The sequence below is a fragment of the Netta rufina genome (assembly GCF_964035555.1).
Source record: "Netta rufina genome assembly, chromosome: 1".
Taxonomy (NCBI): domain Eukaryota; kingdom Metazoa; phylum Chordata; class Aves; order Anseriformes; family Anatidae; genus Netta; species Netta rufina.
The window spans coordinates 126520264-126544575 of record NC_140123.1 but is presented as its reverse complement, the minus strand read 5'-3'; the positions used below and the strand labels follow the sequence as shown (position 1 = coordinate 126544575).

Below are 24312 nucleotides of genomic sequence, written 5' to 3'. Positions count from 1 at the left end.
ACTGGGCAACAGAGAAGACTGAACCACTCCCAGAACATCAAGTATCCAGTGCTGAATAATTAGACAGATCCATGCTTTCACAAGGCTGAGGGTTTAGGCATACATGTTCTGGCATAAGTAATGCAGTCTCATTGCATCCCCATTCATCTTCATGACCATGATAGATAACTGTCCATTTGTAACCCCCTCTGGGGCTACACTGGTGTAACAGGTTCTACATCTCTCTCCACCTATCCAGACAAAGAAACTAACCAACATGGTAAAGCTGTGTTTACAGATATATATATATATATTAATCTAGTCATACACCCAGTGCCACTTTCTTACATAAGCTAACCTAGCAATATACTGGGTGCCTTCCTGTGTCAAGGGGACATGGCAGAGACCTAATGATATGGGTAGAAGAAATAGAGTGCTGTTGCAAATCTATCCCAGGCAGGAGTAACTAGAAACTCCAGACATTTAATATTTGCTTCTTACAACCCCAGTGAAGTGACTAGCTAATCTAAAACCCTTTCCCAAGAAGCTAAGAATATATTGGCCACCATGCATGTTTTTCTGTTGGCAGTTTCAGCTGAATGTCAGGGTCCTAAGTGCACCAGTGGTTTGCTGTGGAGAGGACCAGGGGACCAACGCCATCTCTACGTTAAGTGCACTCCTGCTCATTTGGAATCAGGGAGTCTGTGAGTGTGTGAGATGTGGCCATTTCTGGACTTGGATTTACAGATACAACCATGTGTTTCAGTTGGGAGGAACCAACAGCAGGTTGCTTCACATGGAATTTGCTCTGACATGCCTAATCATTTGTTATGTTTTAAGCCACCTGGCACCCTATTGACACTGCTATTGTCCCCTGTTACAGGCATCAAGCATTTCCTCCCTCTCAGTGCACAGAAGTTTGGTGGGTGCCTGACTTAACTACATCCTGGAACCTCTCCTCGATGAGAGCATTCTGGGGCATCTCAAAGTACAGCTAATATACATCTCCATGAACAGAGGTCTATAAGGTTCTTCTTCCCTTCTGCACTGAACTTGCACACTACTCCTTCGTGGAGCAGTTTAACCCATTGTGGAGCTCATGGCCCTGTTACTTCTTTTTGATGTATTTTGGGAGATTCGGGGAGCTCTGTTTCAAAAAACAATTGGTCAGTGTGTGGAAAAATGCTTTTGTATGGAATAGCAGAAGATTAAACCATTGGCTACTCTGAAGTTTCTGTAGGATAATTTTCTCTGTTTTGCAGCCACATATGTATGTTTATTTCAAATTACAGGACACTGAAATACACTATTTAATCCCACGCTGGACATGGTTTTATTTTGAACTAATCTAACCCTGGGAGCTGGATCCCAGTTTAGAAATTGTAGGTCCTACAAAAGCCTTTTGCATTCTGCAAAAATAGCAGCAGGTTCTACCTAATTCTCTGCCTGTTTTTATATTTTTCCACTTGAAAAATAGCAGAACGCCATGCACCCTAGCTCTTTAGGCTTTCAGGTACAATTTCAACCCATTGCCATGAGCAGGGCCCTATTAAATTCTGCCTAGGTCTATTTACCACCAAGCTGGTAAGGCCATATTCCTAACCAGTACCAAATACTGTGTAACTGCTAAGTACTCTTGGTGATATTCAACAATGCTTGGCCATACATCTTTGTCATCCTGTTTATCTTTGTGTCTTCTGCTGCTTATGGGTCATCTCGACCACGGCAGCTTTCTATTTGAAAGCCAGAGCACTGAAATAGAGTATGTGTACCAGTCACACATCAGTTCCGCACCTATACTTATAGACTTCCATTCTATGCTCCTGATTATGGATCTCTGGGTGGCCAAATTTTGTATTTCAGTTTTATTTTGTGTAGAGGTTCTTGACTTCACTGATATAATGGAGAAGAGTGATGCATTCAGTCTCATTTAAAATCAGTGCACTGAAAACAACAAATAGATCAATGCCTGCAGGCAACTTCCAAAGAAAACAATAAAGGTGGTCAACATATTGAGCTCATTGTCAGTGACACTGAACCTTCAGATCCCATTGCTCATAAGGACTTGGAAGAAGAAATAGTTCCAAATACGTAAGTAGCATGCAATCACATGAAGGAACCATATCATGGGAGAGTACCGACCCGATGGCTATTAACATTTTTACCTCCTGGGCTCTTGTTCCACCAACTCCTTTCACCCCAAACAGTGGCCACACTGCACAAATAAAAGGCTTCTGATTTGTGAGCACCTGTGCTCTCAGCCAGCTACCAATATTATTTTGCATTTTTTCCTTTAGCAAGGGCCTTTCAGGGGCCTTTAATTATTTGTAATAATTAATTACAAATTGTTCTTCCTATTCCATCCAGGTACAGAGGTACTGGTGATGCAGTATCTAATTCAATGTCACACAATAGGGATAATTTTGTCTGTTGAAGCAAATGCAGAAATTTCCCATTTTTACCCTTTTTTAAGGCAGATCCAAAAAGGGAAGGTAGTCAAACACTGTGTACAAGAAAGATAATATCAGATACTAAAGAATATGATTCATTTAATCCACTACTGAAAAGAAGCCTCACCTAAATAGTAGATTACAGTTTAATGAAAGCACACAGATGTTAAGCAATGTGAACTATCAAAATGTATGTCACCCAGGGTGTATTGCACTGTTTCTAAAGAACAGAGAACACTTATAAGAATTATAAGAATACTCTGTAGAATACTGTTTATTTTGGAAGGCGTATTACTCAGATGCACAGTGTTATGAAAGGTGAGACTAAAAACCAATGCTGTAATTTGGTATGATGATTGCCAGGTAAGGAAGCTCCCTTGGAGCAGCCCAAACATCTGTAGTCCCCTGCGGCCATTCTGTGATGTCAAGACGCATGTTTCTGTCTAGACCTGCACAGGCTTTAGCTGTGCATTGGCAAGTTGCAAAAAGTAAGGCTGGCAGATTTAAGACAGCAATTCCACTTTAATACTGCCTGGTTGCCCATCTTTGCTGTATTCTGAATGAGTTAGATATTGGGAGGGAAAAACATCTTAGATGACTCAAATCAAAATCATCATCATAGTCATAGAATCATAGAATAGCTTGGGTTGGAAGGGACCCTAAAGGTCATCTAATTCCAACCCCACCGCCATGGGACACCTTCCTCTAGATCAGGTTGCTCAAAGTCCCATCCAAACAGGCCTTGAACACTTCCAGGGAGGAGGTATCCACAGCTTCTCTGGGCAACCTGTTCCAGTGCCTGCCTCACAGTAAATAATTTCTTAGATCTAGTAGAAATCTACCCTCTTAGTTTAAAGCCATCACACCAAGATCATCTGGTCCAACCATATCCCCACCACCAATGTGACCCACTAAACCATGTCCCTAAGCACCACGTACAACCTTTCCTTAAACAGCCTCAGGGATGGTGACTCTACCACCTCCCTGGGCAACCCGTTCCAGTGTCTGCTCCTTCTGAGAAGAAATGTCTCCTAATTTCTGACCTGAACATCTCCTGGCACAACTTGAGGCCATTCCCTCTAGTCCTATCACTAGTTACCTGTGAGAAGAGGCTGACCCCCAGCTCCCCACACCTTCCTTTCAGGTAGCTGTAGAGTGCAATAAGGTCTCCCCTGAGCCTTGTCTTCTCCAGACTAAACAATCCCAGTTCCCACAGCCACTCCTCACAGGACTTGTGTTCCAGGCCCTTCACCAGCTTCATAGCCCTGCTCTGGACACGCTCCAGGGCCTCAATGTCCTTCTTGTAGCGAGGGACCCAAAACTGCACACAGTACTTGAGGTGCGGCCTCACCAGAGCAGAGTACAGGGGGACGATCACCTCCCTGGTCCTGCTGGCTGCACTATTCCTGATACAGGAACAACATTCCAGGATGCTGTTGGCCTTCTTGGCCACCTGGGCACACTGCTGGCTCAAGTTTGGACAAGCATTGACCAACACCCCAGATTCTTTTCCTCTGCACAGCTTTTCAGCCACTCTGCCCCAACCCTGTAGCATTGCATAGGGTTGTTGTGACCAAAGTGCAGGACCTGGCCTGTAGCCATGTTGAACCTCATTCCATTGGCCTCTGCCCATCGACCCATCCTGTCCAGGTCCCTTTGCAGGGCCTTCCTACCCTCCCACAGATCGACACTTGCCCTCAACTTGGTGTCATCCGCAAAACTTGGTGTACATCTGGTGTTGTAGTTAGGGCAGGATGTGGTAGAGAGCCTCTGGGTGAGAATTAAGGGGATGGACAGCAAAGCAAATATATTTTGTTGTGGGTGTTGTAGGTGTCTATTGTTGACCACCCACCCAGGATGATGGCATGGATGAGCTATTCTATAAGCAATTAGGAGAAATCTCCTGGTTGGTTGTCTTCACCATTCTGGGAGAGTTCAACTTCCCAGGTATAAACTGGAGGAATACTGACAAGTCTGAGAAATTGCCAAAGCATTTTGAAGACAACATCCTGTCACAAATATTTAGCGAGCCAACTAGGAAAGATGCCTTCCTAGACCTGCTGTTTGAGACTATAGGCCTTTTGGGAGATGTGAATGTAGGTGGCTATCTTGGCCACAGCAATCATGAAATATTAGTTTAAAACTTGTGTTGTAACGAGAAAACGTCAACAGAGCTGTCACCCTGGACTTTAAGCTACTAAGGAAGCTAGTTAACAGTGTCTCCTGGGAATATGCTCTAAAGAGGATTTAGGGATCCCTGAAAGCTGGTCACTTTTCAAGAACCACCTTTTAAAAGCCCAGGAGCAGGCACCATGTTGCAAGTCAAACAAGTGGGGCAGAATATTGGCTTGGCTAAACAGGGAACTCCTCTTGGAACCTGGGCAAAAGAAGTACCTGATCTCTGGAAGCAAGGTTAGGGTTCACAGGGAGATTATAGAGCCACAGTTCACATTTGTAGGAAGAAATCAAGGTAAAACTAAGCTTATCTTGAGTTGATCCTAGCCAATGCAGTATCACACAACCAAAAAAAAAAAAAAAAAAAAGAAAAGGCCTTTGAAAGTATGTTAAGCAAGAGGAAGTCCAAGGAAAACACTGGATAGTCACCTAACAAGTGAGAATGAGGAAAAGGTTGAGATATTTAACATCTTTGTTGCCTCAATTTTCAGTATTAATGATAGATGGTGGGTTGTCAGGTCCTTTAAGTTGAAGGATCATGACTGGTGGAGCAGTGACTTTCCATTTGTGGTCACTGAAATTAAAAGGACAAGTTGTATCAATTGAACATTTATAAATGTTCAATAAATTCATTGGGTTAGAAACTGGCTGGATAGCCGGGCCCAAAGAGTCGTGGTGAATGGAGCCAAGTCCAGTTGGAGGCCAGTCACTAGTGGCGTCCCCCAGGGCTCGGTGCTGGGGCCGGTCCTCTTTAATATCTTCATCGATGATCTGGACGAGGGCATCGAGTGCACCCTCAGTAAGTTCGCAGATGACACCAAGTTAGGTGCGTGTGCCGATCTGCTTGAGGGTAGGAAGGCTCTGCAGGAGGATCTGGATAGGCTGCACCGATGGGCTGAGGTCAACTGCATGAAGTTTAACAAGGCCAAGTGCCGGGTCCTGCACCTGGGGCGCAATAACCCCAAGCAGAGCTACAGGCTGGGAGAGGAATGGTTGGAAAGCTGCCAGGCAGAGAAGGACCTGGGAGTGATGGTGGATAGTCGGCTGAATATGAGCCAGCAGTGTGCTCAGGTGGCCAAGAAGGCCAACGGCATCCTGGCTTGTATCAGGAACAGCGTGACCAGCAGGGCTAGGGAGGTGATCGTCCCCCTGTACTCAGCTCTGGTGAGGCCGCACCTCGAGTACTGTGTTCAGTTTTGGGCCCCTCGCTACAAGAAGGACATCGAGGCGCTTGAGCGGGTGCAGAGAAGGGCGACGAAGCTGGTGAGGGGCCTGGAGAACAAGTCCTACGAGGAGCGGCTGAGGGAGCTGGGCTTGTTCAGCCTGGAGAAGAGGAGGCTCAGGGGTGACCTTATCGCTCTTTTTAGGTACCTCAAGGGAGGCTGTAGCGAGGTGGGGGTTGGCCTGTTCTCCCACGTGCCTGGTGACAGGACGAGGGGGAATGGGCTTAAGTTGAGCCAGGGGAGTTTTAGGTTAGATGTTAGGAAGAACTTCTTCACTGAAAGGGTTGTGAGGCACTGGAACAGGCTGCCCAGGGAAGTGGTGGAGTCACCATCCCTGGAAGTCTTCAAAAGACATTTAGATGTAGAGCTTAGGGATATGGTTTAGTGGGGACTGTTAGCGTTATGTTGAAGGTTGGACTCGATGACCTTGAGGTCTCTTCCAACCTAGACAATTCTGTGATTCTGTGATTCTGTGAAATCCATGGGGTCTGACAGTATTCACCCTGGAGTACTGAAGGAGTTAACAGGTGTTATAACTGGACTCCCCTCAACAATTTACCAAGGGACTTCGGAGTCTGGGATGAACCCTGCTGACTGGAAGCTGGCTAATGTTATACTAATGTACAAGAAGTGCATGAGAAAAGACCAAAGAAACTACAGACCTAACAGTCTATCCTCAGTACCTGGAAAACTTACAGAGGTTATCCTGAATGCTATTGAGAGGCAGTTAAAGAAGAAGGCTATTAGACATAGTCAACATAGGTTCATGAAGGAAAAGTTCTGTTTTAATAATTTGGTATCTTTCTACGATAAGGTCACCCACTTATTGGATGAAGGGAAGGCAGTAGATGTAATTTTTCTGCATTTTAGTAAGGCCTTTGGTACCGTCCCTCACTGCATCCTTCTGGACATACTGTGAGATGAATAGGTACACGCTATGCTGGGTGTTGAACTGGCTGAATGGTAGCACCCAGACAATCGTACTGAATGGGCCTACATCAGGCTGGCTCGATTCTAGGGCCAGTTCTCTTCAACATTTTTATCAACTATCTGTATGCAGGAGTGGAGTGCATCCTCAGCAAGTTTGCTAACGATACTAAACTGGGAGGTGCTGTTGACTCAGGGGATGAGAGACCTTGCAGAAGGTTCTAGGTAAACTGGAAGTATGGGCAATCATCAGTGGCACAGAATTCAACAAGTGAAAATGTCGGGTTCTATACTTGGAGCAGAGTAATACCAGACACAGGTATAGAAGGGATATGAGTGGCTGGGGAGCAGCCCTAGGATCTGGGGGTGCCGATTGATAGCAGGCTCAACATGAATCAGCAGTGTGCCCTGGCAGCTGAGATGGCAAACTACCTGGGGTGCAGTAAACACAGCATAGCAAGACAGTCAAAAGAGGTGATTCTCCTGCCATATCTAGCACTGGTGCAACCAGTGACCACTTTTCAACTGAACTATTCTAATTCTAAACCAACCAGAAATATTTGCTTTACGGTGCAAAATGAACATTATTTCTTCAAAGAAAAGAACTGTTTCTGTATCCCAGAAGATTTTTATTTAGGGAACATTGTGTCCCTTTCAAACTTTGGTTCACCCACACAGCTTTCACTCTCCAGAGTTCCATCTGACTGTCCAAACTCTCTCCATCCAAAAAAAGGCTTCTCTTCTTTCTTGTGTAGTCTTTGGCAAAGTATTAAATCAATCAGCTTTTTTTTTTTTTTTTTTTTTTTTTTTTTTTTCCTTTCTTTTTAATCCCATTCCTATTTTCCGAGAATTTCCTGGACCCCTAGTACCTCACTGTTCTGCTATGGAGATCAAACTTCAGTTCAGCTATAGTAGCAACAAATTCATATTACATGTTTTCATCTTTTTTACATTTTTACACCCTAGTACTGATAATAAAAGGAAAGTTTGTCAGATCTTTGTTCAGCTTCCTGCTCCCTACTAGATGAAGTCAGTGTATAGCAATGGCAAGTGACTTTCTGCTAAAGAAAGCTTACTGTATAAATGAAGCCAGAAAATCTGTATGCAATATGAAAACATCACTAGTTAACCCATTCATTCTCAGAGTTGATTAGAGCATGTTTCCTGGTTTATTTTTTTGCTAAGGCTCTTATGGTCTCCAAATCTATTTTATTTTTTTCCTTTCTATTTCAGCTACTGCTCAGGTCGGTCTCAGCTGTGTTCTAGGTTTTTCCCAGACTTCAAGCTAAATTTCTCTGTGACTGCTGCTTGAATTACATTTTTACAGAAATGATTAAATTTTCCATGTGTTATTTTGCAGACTGTCTCTGTGCTCCCCCCTTTTTTTTTTTATTGCTGCGGTCTCAGTTTGGCCTTTCTGCTTTGACAGGCTGCTCCAGTATGCACCATAACTAGTGGAAAAGCAAGTGCAGAAATCAGTTCATAAATGTGTCAAAACTTTTCTATGATCTGTCCACCTAGTTGCTGTTTTTTTTTCGTGTGTTTGTTTTTTTGTGGTGGTGGTGTTATTTCCACTAAAGAAGAACAGATAACATTCTAAGGGTGACATTAAATTGAGTTAGTCTAATGTTGAGTTTGTGTACTACATATGCCTAAATATTTCAGGCTGCATTTAGAGCTGGTGTAAATTGTAGCTTTTCCATTGGAATCCCTGTGGTTGGACTAGTCCATTCTAGCTCAGAATCCAGCCTATCACCTTTTTCTTTAGCCTTTTTTCTCTTAAACACTTTAAGATCCATTTTGTTGTGTCTTTCATGTAAAAACAAACAACAATAAAAACAACAAAACAAAAAACAAATCCTGCCATACTCAGGTAACAGAACCAATAATATTTTCAGCATTTTTTTAAATGTACATGAACTCAGCTTTTGCTCATAAACTCAGTAGGGGTGAAATCTGTTTCCGTAGACAGGGTCAAATCTAAACCTTTCCACTATGAAAGCCTTCCTTTTAGTCTAAAGCACTCTAGTACTCTACTCTAGTTCAATACTAAACTAGTACTGAACCACTGTCTAAGCTATCATTAGCCTCTGCATATACTTTATTGGAAGAACAACTTACAATGATAGTGAATAAGAACAGAAAGAAAGTTTGAAAGACAAAGTAAATATTAGGCCAATGAATCACAGAAAAGCCAGAACTACATCTGAAAAAGAACAAAAATGAAAAACTGCTGTAACAAATTTTTGGATCACTTCTAATTAGGCTTTTTTTTAACTGCACACTTGAAAGTAGGACCACACACAGTTTGAAAATCCAGAATTGTCTTATTTATTGCTGATACACAAGAAGGGTGTCCAGACCAGTATGCTACTAGACGAAGCATTAAAACACTTGTCAGCACTGTGTAGTCACCAGTGTGTTGTGCTAGTCAAGCAATCATGAATGAGGTGAGGGAAACATTAATGTCTGTTGGTCCTCCGAAAATGCTGGCTGTGCTGCTGTCCTGCTCCTGATTGCTCCTTCAGGCTGTCACGTCATCGCCTGGTTTTTAATCTCTGATGAGTCCAGGAGTTGGATCGCTATTAACTATAAGCAAGTCACCTCTTCTTTGTTTCTATGCTGATATATTTCATGGCTTGTATCTTGCTCACAGACTACAGTGAGAGTGATGGCTACCACTCAGCATTGACTTACTTGCACAAAGCTGGACATTGGGTCACACAATATAAAGCAGGAAGAAATTACAACATTTTAGTATCAGCTGTTACATAAGCTGTATATAAGCATTATAAGGTCAATTTCATGATAGTAGGCGTGGACCTTCTGCATAGTTAGGGAGATTAAAGATAAAGAATTTTATAGGTACTCATGTCCATAGTGAACATCTCATATTACTGAGATTACAGCTGAAGAATACAACATTGTAGAGGATACTATTTGCTTTAGAGACCCTTATTCTATTGGTATTGTACTTGAGACCACTCCAGTGATTTCAGGATGGAGCAAACTTCCATTTTATCAGATAAAGGTTCTGCAGGAACTACATCTACTCAGAATTACATTCCTCCTGAGGTGAAGAACCCAGAACCAAGCTTATTTATTATTCAAGCCTTCAGAAGGTGGTTTAGATGGGTGCGGAGCAACACACAAGTTTCTGCTGAACACCTGTTGGGGGTTAACCTCCATTCTAAACTAGCAAGCTAAAGAATTTAATGTAACATCAAGTGCCCAATGAGCAATCATGCAGTACACAAGGCCTAAAACATAGGCAGTACCTTATCTGAGAATCAAAGTTCAGATGTTTTTCTTTCATGATATATAGGACTTCATTGGGTCCTGTTCCCAGGTGGGTAAAGAGGAGAGTTCCTCAGACACCTCTTTCTTGATAGGCCATCCCCAGGCTGTAAAAAAAGGAGCCAGATTCCTATTCACCTGCTGAGAAAACTTCTGCGCCCACAAATTCATCTTAGAAGGGTTGTCTTTTGGGATAGCAGACATTTTCTGGTAGTCAGAGAAGAGGTGAGTGAAGGGGTCCCAGCCAAACCCTTCCTGCAGCTGTGGGAGAAGAACAGTGTAAAAACAATGAACTTTTCGTTTCATTGACATTATTCCTGTGTTAAAAACAGTAGAGTGACCCTCCCACCCCTTGTTTCTCTAGTGTCTTTTGGATTTAATGTAAAGTTAGAAGAAGGCATCCAGCTTTCAGGCTTCAGAGCACAACTTAGAGTATTAGAGTACAGAAAAATACACCTTCCCATTACACTGGCTTGCAAGCACAAACAGAGATGAAAGATGCATTGGGAGGAGCTAGAAATGTCAGCAATCATCTATACAAGTTGTTGATTTGTGTGGAAGAAAGATTCTTGTGCAACAAAAGGAGTATCAAAGAGGATGCTGACAGATAACCTGGACAGAAGGAAGACAGGAGAACAAGGTGTGATCAGAAAACAAGAAGGAGAGATTGTGAGCTGAGCATGAGTTTTGGCTAGGAATAAGAACACAGGAGTTTCAGATTAAAAAAAAATTAAAAAAAAAATAGTCTTGTATGAGTAACAAATTTAAAGTAAAGAGGGAGAGGAAACCTATGTTGTTGCTCAAGATGAGGTTAATATGAAGAGTTGACTTGAAACAGCATGACAGGATACAGAATATCTACTGAATATCTTTAGTTCTTTACCAAGCCATGACTTGCATCTCACTTCCTGATACTAAATAGTTTGACACTAAAACATGTTCTACAAATCCACCATCATGCCGGAACAGCTAAGCAGGAGCAGACAGCATTTCTACATTAGGAAGTACAGGCAGACAGGTTATCTACGTCTCATAATCCCCTATTACCATGGAAACCCCTGGTGCTGAGACTAGCTATGGACTAGGCAATATCTTTAGCTTGATGATTTAGGCTCACTGATTTTCCACTCTGGAACGTGGAAAAATCAGGATCACTACTCCTTCAATAAATATTTTGTTATTCATAGAAGATGTGAGAGCTCCCAGACAAGGGGGCTGAGGGACATTCACCTCAAAACAGTCAGTAGCTTAAGTCATCGTAATGGACTTTTTTTTTTTTTTGCCAGCTAACTCAATGTCCCACAGGAAATTTGCAGCAGATTAAAGGACCAATGATCATCCTTTTCCCACACCATATAATCAAACATAAATATATGCTATATAATTATACATATATAACACATATATAACTATATATATATGTATATATATATATAAAACTATATATATATAGTTATATATAACAAGCAGTTCCTGTTTCTCTTCTAGGGATAGAGATTAATATATTGTACTAAGTTCTGTTACTGAGCAGTTAAGCCCCAGTCTTTCAAAGGAAGGGTAACAGGAGATGCTAGCACTACACAATCTACGTCTGCATCTCTTAAGTGCTTTCTGGACTTATGACGAATCCGGATTGTAAACAAACACTGGCATGACACCTGGAGTCACCAGGCTAAAGACATCCTTCTGACACAGGGTTCACCAATTACTGAATCATAGAATATCCCGAGTTGGAAGGGACCCATAAGGATCATTAAGTCCAACTCCTGGCACTGCACAGGTCTATCCAAAAGTTTAGACCATGTGGCTAAGTGCACAGTCCAATCGCTTCTTAAATGCAGACAGGTTTGGTGCAGTGACTAATATACTCGCTTTTCCCAGTTACCTGCAGGTATGTCTCCAGAGCAGTCCATACGTTCCAGTCCTTTAGCTGAGCACCTTTCTTCAGATACTCTCTTATCCTTTCCTCCCGGCACTGTGACCTAAGTGCCCCATGTGCCTGATGCCTGGGAATCTCCAGCACCTTCTCATGCACATAGACAGACCAGAGATTGCAGGTGGCCTCTGTGGTATGAGGTGGAAACTCCCATGCTTGCTGCTGTTGATTGTGTCCCAGCTCATGGACAGGACCCCAAAGACCAGTAGTTTTCATGTGCTTCACATCTATCATCTCCTTCACTGAATCGATGTGGCACATGATGGGGTAGCCAGAATGCATCCAGCCTGCAAGAAAAACATAAGTACTTACCCCAGTGCCTCTTAAACATAAGTAACTGTATTTCTTTTTCATTTCTCCAGCACCTTTCCTCCATCTCACAAACCATGCTGTATTACAATTACATTACAAGCTGTATTCAATGGCTCTATGTCCAAGTGAAGGCTGGTGATGAGCGGTGTACCTCAGGGGTCTGTCCTGGGACCAGTACTGTTCAATACCTTTATCAGCGACATAGACAATGGGATCGAGTCCACCCTCAGCAAGTTCACAAAAGACACCAAGCTGAGTGGTATGGTTGATACAACAGAAGGAAGGGATGCCATCCAAAGGGACCTGGACAAGCTTGAGAAGTGGGATCATGTGAACCTAATGAGGTTCAATGAGTTCAAGCACAAGGTGCTGCACCTGCGCCAGGGCAGTCCCAGGCATGAGGACAGACTGGGAGAAGAACTCATTGAAACCAGCCCTGCAGAGAAGGACATAGAGGTTCTGGTGGATGGAAAGCTCAACGTGAACTGTCAGTGCGTGCTTGCAGCCCAGAAGGCCAACTGCATCCTGGGCAGCATCAACAGAGGGGTGACCAGCAGGTCAAGGGAGGTGATTGTCCCCCTCTGCTCTACCCTTTTGAGGCCCTACCTGGAGTGCTGCATCCAGGTGAGGGGCCCCCAGCACAAGAAGGATGTGGATCTGTTAGAGTGGGTCCAGAGGAGGGCCACAAAGATGATCAGAGGGCTGGAGCACCTCTCCTGTGAAGAAAGGCTGAGAGAGCTGAGGCTGATCTGCCTGGAGAAGAGAAGGCTCCGGAGTGAGGTTACATCATTGTAACCTTTCAGTACTTGAAGGGCACTTAAAAAGAAAAATGGAGAGCAACTTTTTGCTCAATCAGATATTGACAGGATGAGGGGGAATGATTTTAAACTAAAAGAAAGGAGATTTAGATTAGAGGTTAGGAGGAAATTCTTCACTCAGAGGGTGGTGAGGCACTGGAATGGGTTGCCCAGAGAGGTTGTGGAGGCTCCATTCCTGGAGGTGTTCAAGACAGGTTAGATGAGGTCCTGAGCAACCTAATCTAGCAGTGGCGTCCCGGCCTATTGCAGGGGCTTGGAACTAGATAATCTTTGAGGTCACTTCCAACCCGAAACATTCTATCATTCTAAGATTACCATAAGTGACTTTTTTTCCCTTTTCGTGAGATAAGGAAATACTACAAGCGTCACTGTATCAAAGAAGAGATAAAGACAGTACTATCAGTTAAGTACAGTTTCACCTACTTTCCCTTTTTATATGTAAGTGTACACTCACAGTTGGGCTGAGGATGAGATTTTCGGTTGAAGGAAGGTTCAGGTTTGGGGCAGGCTTTCTTTCCTGACTCTTGCCCAGAATATCCCCGAATGCTTACAAACCAAGCACAGCTGACGCCTACCCAAACGTGCAATAACGTGATTCAGCACCCTGGCAGAGTTTGACCCTTCCTGTGTAGAGTGTGGATCCTGCATGTCTGCACTCCAGAAGTTAGCAGTGTAGACAACATACATGGATGTCACAGTTTGCCATGCTTGAGGGCTGCAAAACTTGTCATGCTGAAGTCAGCTCTTAACCTCACAGAATAGCTGTTCTATAAATAATTTCCCAGTGTCATGCAAAGCAAGAATTTTGTATTGCAAGGGATTTTTCCCAAGTCTCCTTGGTGTTTTCATCCTTGACTTGTCCTTATTCTTAAAGATTCCCAAAGCTTCATAAAAGAATCATCTCCCCAAAATCAAACACCTATCGTAGAAGTGGATAAACAGCCCTTATTCTCACTACATACATGTAGGGAGCCTACACAGCTGGCTTTAACTGAACAATAAGCCTGTATAGTACTCTAGTGAGAGGACATGAATCACAACCCCCTTCCTGCAGAAACTATTTAAGATCTTGAGCTCCCCAATTTCTAATAAAAAGGATTCGTGTAATTAAAAGCCATAGGCATGCAAAAAATTCAGGTCCAGAAATGTGAGTGAAACCATTTACTCCACCCAAAACAGGAGGGAATTTTGTGTTTGCAGCCAATGGTCTTTTTAATTGGCATTTGCTTAGCATAGCTGAACTTATCACTTCCAAAATGTGTAACAAATTATTCCCATGTGCCTTAGCAAAGGATTAGGACATCAGGGTTTGTGCCAAGACCCTGCCTCATTTTGGGATAATGAATTTCACCAACGTGATTTCAAAACCAATTGAAAAAATAGTATTACAAGGTTCTGAATTTATCATCTAGCTTGACTCATTCAAATACACTCAGTACACAACTTGAAAAGCTGCAGTCATGGAGTACCAGCTGCAAAACTACAAACTCATGGGCTTTAATGGTAGTATTGCTTCTCCTTCTCCACTGCAATCACATCAGGCACATCTTTTCCAACTAAGGTTTGCCCACAATAACCTTTGCACAGCCTGTCTCCAGCAGGTAGGTACACATGAGTATAACAATTATCACTGAATGTAAGCAAACAATCCTATAGCTGAGGCAGGAAAAAAAGCAGAAATTAGATCACTGTCTCCCAGCTGTACTGATTCAGCAGTATATTCAGGAATGAGAAAAAAGCCCCTGCAGTCACCAGCTCTGCCTCTTAACACATCCAGGCAGCTGAACAGCTGAGTGAGACAATGCTGGTTTAGACAGAGGGGCATCTGAAAGGGTCTATTTAATTTTTATAAGTACTGTCTTACTGTATTTTCATACTGTTTGAGTAGCTCACAATTATGCAAGGATCACGATCATTTGACCCTTTACATATGTTTCCAGTCCGGCTTTACTGAAGTGACTTTGCAGGAACAGATCTTGCTACTAGAGGCCACTTGCCTTGTAGCCACTTGAGAAATGCCGTTTGTCAGTGCACCTACCACACGAGATCTGGACATCTGCTACAATCCTCTCTGGCCTTGGGAACTTTGTTGGTATGGCTGCCAATTTGCTTATTGCCACCATGATCTCATTCCACAGGGTCAGCAGTGGTTTTGGGTTCTCCAAGTGGCGGATGCTGTCAGCTGGTACCGTCAGGATGAGATTCTCAGCTGCCAGTTCTGCCCAGGGAGCAGGGTAGTGCCGGATACTGGCTTTCCACTGGTTTTCACAGGTCTCCCCTACATCAACACAGAAAATCAGTTAACCACAGCTCAAACTTTTGAGCACACTCCCAGAAGTCAAGCTGGAGAAACAGATCACAGTTGAGAAATTCTCTTGGAAAACAGTACGTGGTAGTTGTGCGACTGCAGGTGGCTGTTAATTAGTTAATCCTCACCCTGTACTTGGGAAGCCTCAGGCTCCTATGGATGGGAGACAGATGGGAGCAAACTGGCATATACCAAAGTAGTTAGCATGGCAAGAACAAATCTCTGTTTTCCTTCTGAGAATAAGAAGCAGGCTTCTCCAGTCTCACTTGATGATCTTCCTTCCTCTTCTCCAATGGAATTTTTTCTCCGTCTAACAACACTGATTTCTGTTTAATTTCATAGAGGAACAAGATGTTGCATACCACAAGGAAAGAGAAACTGACAGAAAACATGGAAAATTCACCACAGAGATTTACCACACTAAAGCACACAGAGTGCAAGATAAGCTTTGTTGTGACAGAACACTCCCATCAACACGTGGTTTTCACCAGAAATGACAATTTCAACCAATAAGAAATGTTGGTTTAGACAAACCCTGCCTTTTTGTGACAGCTCCCTCACCTCCCTCATGTGAAAGCAGGCACAGAGTGAATATGTGAATTACCTGGAATCCCAGAGCAAGACAAACCAAGGAAACTGAGTCTAGACATTACTAAACACAGTTAGGTGCTCCTAAGTATGGCAGCATCTTTCATTTCAGTCACAGGGATGGCATCATGAGCAGCACTAAGAAAGGCACCAAGGTAAATAAACCTACCAAGCTTGAAGAAAGGAGCTCTGACTGCCCCTTCTACAGTGATGGGCACTTTCCCCAGGACGCTCCTTTCTGGTATTATGATGTAAATGAGGCCACCCCAGAGGCAGGAAACTGACTGTTTCTGGCAGGTAATATCACAGGTGCGTATTACCACTGGGGCTCGTTTCAGCTCTTCAGCATTAGAGAGGTCATCCGCATGACACCCAACCTGCACCTGGCAAACAGAAGGGTGGGTGATTTGTGAGCAGCTGGGTAAAATGCTTCAAGTACAACTTTGCCAACCACCTATAGCACCCTGAGCCCTCTGCTGTAGCGCTGTTCCTGCAGGGCACATGTGCAGAAACAGCTTTCTAGCTCCAGAATTGTTCAAGTGTTCAGCCTGTGGTGGCCAGAAGCAGCAAAACAAATGGAAAAAAAAAAAAAAAAAAAAAAAGTTTAGTGCTGTCTCTATCTCGGACAGTCTTACAGCTCTGCTCCTATTTTTACCGGGGTCTGCTATATCCTTCATTGGCAGTTCACAGAATCGCAATGTTTTTTTTTTCCACTGTACTTTACTTGTATTTATTTTTTCTTCACCCTGCACCAGCATCAAAGTCACATCCTATAACATATGAGGTGGAGAGGTGTGATCACTCCTGGGTTGTTTTATTGTGCCTCTTCCTCGGCCCTGATACAGTAAAACAGACAGAAAGTGGCTGCAAGATTATACAAAAATACCTGAGTTAATCTTGAGTTTCAGCTGCAGGAAGCTTACTGCAAAACATACCCAAGCAGGTGAGCTTTTGTCTGCTTTGTTCTTTGATGAGAACAGGATTCCAGTTAACTGGTTTATATCTGATCTGGATACATCTATGAGAGCAACAGTAGCAGCATTGTGGAAGTACATTAGGAGAGTTCTGGAAAGAGACAGAACTAAGTTTCGTGATTAGAAGGGCCCACCCAAGTACTTATTTGGGCCTAGAATCACCTTGATCAGTTCTCTCTGCACGGCAACAAAACAGGTACAGCAAGCAGTCTCCAGGCAGCAGCCACAATCAATTATCCTGCCAGCGCACAGACGAGGAATGCAAGGAGTGGAAACAAGGTGAAAAATTATGACAATGCATGGAAAGTGCCACAGGGTGGCAGCAGAAGAAAAGGACTGACAAGGCCTAAGACCTCTATTCGAGTGCCCAGCTGACATTGTGTAAGCAGTAGCCAAACTAGTAAGGGCTCACCTGCAGACCAGCACCGACCAGCCGACAAGGCAATGTTATAATGGCTGTGTGACCCTCAGGGAGATAGAGTCCTGTACTCCTCCAGGCAGTCTTACCTAAAATGTGAGAGAACACAGATCTGAACAGTCAGAAACTCTTCAGCCTGATGTTATGGATTCTGGAGATTTCAAGCTGCAGTAAAAGAATCTTCTGCCCTTGTCTCTACACATGCACAATTGTCTCACATTTTATCCAATCTGTTGGAAATACAGCTTTAAAGGGAAAGAGTATTGGCATGAACAAGATCATCATACAATTAGCAAGCAAGCCCACCCAAACTTAAAATTCCAAGAATGACGAATGTACTTATTAATACTTGTAAAAAAAATAAACAAAAAATAATAATTAAAAAAGAAACAACTCCTCCTCCACTCAGATCCTCTTACTCTCAGAGGTGCATGCTGTGGTGGTATTAGACATAGTTGAACGTCATCAAACATCTCCTAAATAACAGACTGACAGTGACATCATATTTTTCCCAACTGACTAGTCAGCACAAGCTGGGGCCCACGTGAATTCCCATTTCTAAGCTGATGGAAGTTATGAGAAAGCCTAGAGGACTGTCCTAGCCAAGGCATAAGACGGGTACCCTACCACACCACTAAAATTCAGCAAGCCTCTAGACAGCCTTCCCATGGAAATTAAAGCCTCTTCTGCCTAGGAGATTTCAGTAGACACTTCTGATACACACTGCAAAACTGATCCATCTCTACTGCACTGATCAGGCAAAATACACTCATTGGTTCTGACAAAGTTTACTCAAGCATATTTCAGCACAAACAGCAAAAATCCTCAGAAGAGCTGGACCATCCTAAGGCTCCTCATTCACAACCTTCCCTGTCCTCCAAGAAATTTTGTCAGGCAAAACCTAATCCATGGAAAAATGTAAAATAGACATAATATCATAACTTTTCACCAATTCATCTCAATTTTGCTGAACGTACACCAATGGCATTTTTGAAATTGTTTAATCTCAAATCATGGGTTGCGAGCACTTTTCTTTTTTTATGTGGAATTACACAAATTCTGAACAGTCCCACTATTCAATTCAATGCTTTCAATCCAACCAACCCTAACAATTTTCCCCTTTTGCCCTGACTCATTAGTGTTACAACCAGTGAGCAACTATTCCACAACTCTTGTCTCTAAACTCCCTCTGCACTCAAGACATTGCCACTCCAGAACTGTCCTCTTTATCTCATTAGAATAGTTTGCAAACAACAACTCTCAATCATATTCAAATTCAAAAATTCAAGATTTATCTGTCCAGGGAAAAATACCTTACTAGTGAAATTACTTAAAGTCTAAATATATCAGTACCAGGAATCTCAAAATTATATAGTTACAAAGCCTAACGTTAGACAAATGATTCAGGACGTAATTACCAAATACCATAGCTTCAGTGATGGTGTCAGCCCATGAAGTTCCTGCTCACAGTCTCTTGTTTTCACCCCAAAACCACAACTTCACTCCATCAGCTCTGCTGATACAAGAAGTTGTGAGACCGCTACTACTCAGACTGAAATTACCTAGATAAAAAAATAAAACTTTTGTTCCTAACTCCTACCTTTTCACAGGATGGTCTCAAAGATGGCTCTGTCAGAACACTAGTGGGACAACAAATGGTAGAGCAGAGCCTGGAGTTCCTGAGGAACTTAAAGCTTTCTTGAGGAAGCCGTTGCACTGTGCAAGTACCCTCAGGAGCTTCTTTAGTTGGTTCTTCTCCAAGTGCCTGTGTACCAATTATGAGGATGCAAGACTTCCATGGCATGTTTCAGAGTGCTAAAATCAGTGCCAGACATAAAAGGAGCCTGCCTGCCACTACACAGAGGCCAGCATCCCCACAAGCCCACAGTGAAACTGGACATCTGTCCTCATGTTCAGACATACACACAGAGGGCAAGTGCCTTGCTGATCCCAGCGCCAGCATACCTCAAGAGGAAGGGAGATATGGTACTCACCTGGATTAGTGCCATCGATTTCCACGGTAACAGGAAGGGCACAGACCCCAGTGTCAGATTTCTGCACTAGGGCTGCACAGTCTGTCATGGTGTATGACAGCTCAGTTGCCATGCAGAGCAGGGCTGCCTCTTTGGACTTGCTCTTGACAGGCTTGTGCCTGCTGACGTGCGGGATCCCACTTTGGCGAAGTACTTTGGCCAGCATGCGGTGCAGCGAGGCATATGCGGGGCAGTCCTGGGCAGGGATGCGCAGAAAGGCAGCACAGTCTTGTGCCAGCCTTGGCAGCCAGTCTTTCAGGGGAGCTTTGAGATCCTCAGCCTTGTCTACATGGCTCTTGAAAAGAGAGAGTGCCTTGCGAAAGTGGTAGTGCTCCCCAAATGCTGTGGCTGGGAGCTTTGCTGCCTGGACACTCTGCCCCAGGATGCTCAGCCCAAAGCGGTTGAGGATTTTGTTGCCAGGATATTCTGCCACCGCAGCTTTGCTGCGGTTCTGGGAAGCCCAATACCAGGCTTGGCCTCCAATCAGTAGGCCACCCCCTTCTGCCACAAAAGCATGAATCGTCTCCACCTGTTTGTCACTGTAAGAAGGACAGCAGTATACGCTCATGTTGCCTGTCAGCTCTGATACCTGTGACTTCACCTCTTCCTCACTGAAGAGGCCACACAGTTTCTTCAGGCTGGCATCCACACCCACCAGCCCCTTTCTCCCAGCATCTAGCCAGCGGACAGCATTGAGCAGGAATTTGGCCATCTTTGGGGAGAAGAGCTGACTCTCATGGGTTGCCACCACAACACGGCCTCGGCCATAGCGTGCTGCAGCTAAGAGGCAGCGGTGCGAGCTGTCCAGGCAGAGCGGGAAGGAGAGTACACCATGCACCAGCAAGATGGAGGGTGTGCCCCCTGTCACCATATCCAGCTCTGACACACCACGCAGGAGAAAAGCAGAATCAAGGCCAAGATTGGCCTGGTGTCTGCAAAACCAAGAGAGGTTCAAGTTAGCCCCCATTCCAGAATCCTTTGCTTAAACAGCTGCCATGTCTGTCCCTGCCTCTTCTTCCTCTCTCACCCTAGTACATCATGTTGCCACTTCTTTCATTTTAAAAATAAAATAAAATCCATCAATCTTTTTTTTTTTTTTCTTTTAAAGTTTCAGTTTTTGCAGTCAACAAAATCTGTAAGAGTCTCAGCACTCATTTACAAATGAAGAGAAAGAAAAGTTTCCAGGCCTGTTACTTTGAAGAGCAGCTTGAAAATCCAAATGCGGGATCTCAAAAGTCAAAGGAGCTTTCGTATTTTTTAAGCAAGTCTTTTGCAAATTTAACCTGCAAATGATGGGGAAATCAGCATATCTCCTGTAGCAAAAACTTCCTCGAATTACTCCACCCTAAGTATCATAAACTGGACAAGCCCAAAAGATTTCTCTGTGTGTTCTGTTGAGAAATGAAGAAAGGATAGATAGACCCCAAAAGAGAGACCCCAAAATTCCTACCAGTTATCCTCCACAGTATCTTTGTGGAGCTTTTACCATGTAAGGCTCTTGTATTTTTGCTATTTCCTTATAGCGGCTATATGACACTGTGGAGAAAGACATGTTCAATCGGTTGCAATTATGTAATTTTCTCCATTTGGGCAAGCACAATTTTTCTTTGACACCTGAAAAGAATCTGTTGTTACATGGCCATTGCAGCTAGCTCACTTACAACAAAACATGCTGCCCTTGTGCACACCCATAGGACAGGAAACTGCACCTCTCTTCTGATTCTTACTTTACTGACACTGTGAAGTAAATGAAAGACTTTCTGGGATTTTTATTTCTGTCATTGCAACTTCCACTGCAGTGAGGTGAAACTGCCACACACAGGAAGCATAGCACCACTCCTGCTCCACTGAGATCCCATGGCACTTTCCCTAACTGAGCAGGAAGTGGTGCTAGGCACAGTCCGGTATGCTCAATGGCAAGGGGAAGTGGAGGAAGACAGACGGGCAAAGTCCAGGGCACTGCTGTCTGCTCTGCGATACAAGACACAACAGCTCAGTGTTTCACAACCTGCGGCTCTGAGACCAAAAGGTCAAGCTAGAATCCCAAACTAACTTGAAGCACAGCAGGTTCCTGCTAACAGCCTGTGTCTCCTGGAGAAGGGAGGTGGCACCAGGCCTGCCTCCTCAGCTCAGCATCAGTCCAACGGTTTCACTTGCAAAAAGGAAATTTTTGCAGGTTAAGCAGGTTTAGCAGCTGTCAGGCAGAGTCCAGCCCAGAGTGCTGGTGAGGTGCTCCATCTCCAGTCTGGTTTTGAACTGTGGGAAAGTTGGCCTGAACATACCCACCCTGGGGGAAAGGATGGGATAGGAGCTGGGGAGTTGCTCCTCCTTTCCCCAGCTTGCTGTGTGGTGCTCACAGGCACAGCTGGTCAGGGAGACAGCTCTACAACATGGCTGCACTCATTTCTTGACCCTGAATGAATGTCCTAACCCACTCCCCTGGAAGCAAACTCATCATTCTTTCAGATTACAAACAGCAAGGAGATTCCCTCTTACATCTGAAGACTACAGCTGCATGCCACCCTGGCTATTAAAGAACCAGCATTCAAACATCTTCATCTCTTACCTCAAGGATCTTCTGTAAACATCTCATTTGCATAACTTGTTTAAATAGACAAAACAATTCAGATACTCACGGAACAGTTAAGGGGATCTTTGGAATTTTCTTGGCAACTTTGAAGATCCCTTTCTCTACAGGATTTCCTGTGAAGTACACACCGGCCACACTGGTCACCTGGTTCCCAGGGAATTCAAACAGCACCTTCTCCTTCCCATGTAGACTACCCCAGTGCCAAGCCTGGCCTCCGATGAGCAGGCCTCCACCTTCCTTTACAAAGCAAATCACGTCTTTTGCCTGCGTGCTGTCATAGGCATCCATACAGTACACCCCATGGTGGGTGCTGAGTGCTACCCCAGCCTCTACTTTGATGCCAGCCCCGAGGAGCAGCTGGGAGAGGGAATCCAACCGGTGATGGGACCCAACCAGGGCCGCGGGGGAAGGTTTGAGCCACTCCACAGCTTTTCTGAGGAACTGGGAAAACTTGGAGCTCTTCATGATTCCCTCGTGGGAAATAACCACCATCTTGCCTTTCCCATACCGTGAAACAGCGATCAGAACCTGCTTCTCAGCGCTCAGAAGCACAGGGTAGGCATCCTCTCCAACAAGCAGCAGCTCACAAGGAACAAAACCACCAGTGAAGTCCCATTCTCCAACACTGTCTACTAACAGCTCATAGGTAGCAGAGGGTTTCATCTTCAAGCCACTCTAATCTGATGGAGAGAAGAGCAACATTCATTGCAGCATGGCTCAACAATACAGAACTGCTAAACTGCTAAAGGAAGCGACTGTTTTAACAAATTCTGCTGTGCATCAAAGAGGAGAACAAGGAAATAAGGATGAATACATTCTCATTAACAACTGAAGAGGGAGAATGACAGAAACTCCAAGAAGTCTACTAGGAACTTGCCTGGTAGAAGTGGCTTATATGGAAGGTGACAGACAATAAAAAGACCTGATCAGCACAATACATGCCGTCATTCAAACATGCAGTTTCCAATTTTCTTCCCAATTGGGTATGTATAGAAATACACATGCCTGCTGTGGCATAAGTTTCCAAAGATGCACTTTTTCTACCTGTTCAGACACTAAAAGCAAGAAGTATTAGGTGATGTGAAGAGGAAGAGGGTTGATAGAAACAATAGAGACAATCAGTTCCCTGTCATAACTGACAGTTTAAGCCACATGGGACCTAGCAGAGCAGGTCTGGGCACAGGATTTTCATGCCCTAGTATTCTGTTCTAAACTGCCACAAGATACCAAGGAAATAATTTCCCTCTTTTGCAGCTTTGTTTTTCCCATCTATGAAGCGAGGAGAATGGTACTGACCTTTGTTGCCAAATCCTTTGAAGTCTATTGGGTGACACGTGCTATATTTAGCTTCCCTCAGGTCGAAAGTTTGGACTAGCTCTTCAGCAAAATCGTCTCCTGCTGAGCTGAGGCTCCTGTGACTGTGCAGACAGGAAGAGTTTTGAGGAGGAGAGTTTGACCAAGTCCCACCCACTTCGTGTCATTCCGAATTCACAAGGCTGACGAGCACTACACCTATGATAAGAGAAGGTGTTGTTCTGGGGCAGACTTTGCCCTTTCCCGGGCAGCATCCTGTGCCAACATTGGTCTCTGTGGTCTTCACATACATTTCAGATTTGGCTACCCTGAAACCAAATCCTTGGCACGCTAACACAGGAAAATAGAGAAGTTCTGGAGAAGCGGAATCCTTGACACAGATTTATTCGTCGTAAGCCCCGAGGTGCTCAAAAACTGCAAGCGGATCAAGAATGACAGCGCATTCCCCTTGCCCACCCTCTGGGCAAGCCTGGAAGCTCTGAGTTTTTCACATAAACTCTCCTAAGACTTGACTGCTGTTTTATACATGATTTCTGAGTGAAAGTTGCTGATTAACATTGCCCAGAAATTTAGTGTTTGTTTGCTAGCTTAGTCTGAATTCCAGCTTTGTTTCCCTGGGTTTGAATAAACACTACATTTAAAGGCAAATACTAGGTAATTTAGGTTGTTTGCCAGGAATCATGCAATGAAGCATTAAGACAGCCTGGGAAAATAATAGTCTCTTTCTGATGGCTTCTGTGGATTTTAAACTAATATAGCTATGTTGGTACACTGACTACGGCATAAGGGAGAGGAAAATCAGATGAATAGTCACTCAGTTTCAGTAACTGGTACTCCACCTGAGGACTACCCTCCAGGATTACAGTTTGAAGTAAATTCAGTAATAAAACAGCCCTTACTTCTTAGCACCCACTTTTGTTCTTATCACAAGATTTGGAAGCCAAAATCCTGGGCTCTGATCCCACAAAAG

General features: G+C 43.9%; 1 protein-coding gene across 1 annotated transcript; it reads right to left on the bottom strand.

Annotated features, from left to right (window-relative positions):
- Positions 1-9170: 9170 nt before the first annotated feature.
- Positions 9171-23966, bottom strand: TCAF2 (TRPM8 channel associated factor 2). Its single transcript, XM_084305908.1, has 8 exons — positions 23325-23966; positions 22075-22708; positions 19400-20370; positions 17400-17494; positions 16183-16396; positions 15156-15395; positions 11937-12274; positions 9171-10312 (listed from the first exon to the last, which is right to left on the bottom strand). Exons 2-8 carry the CDS (start codon positions 22689-22691, stop codon positions 10067-10069), a joined length of 2721 nt encoding a protein of 906 aa, XP_084162034.1. The 5' UTR covers positions 22692-22708; positions 23325-23966; the 3' UTR covers positions 9171-10066.
- Positions 23967-24312: the final 346 nt, after the last annotated feature.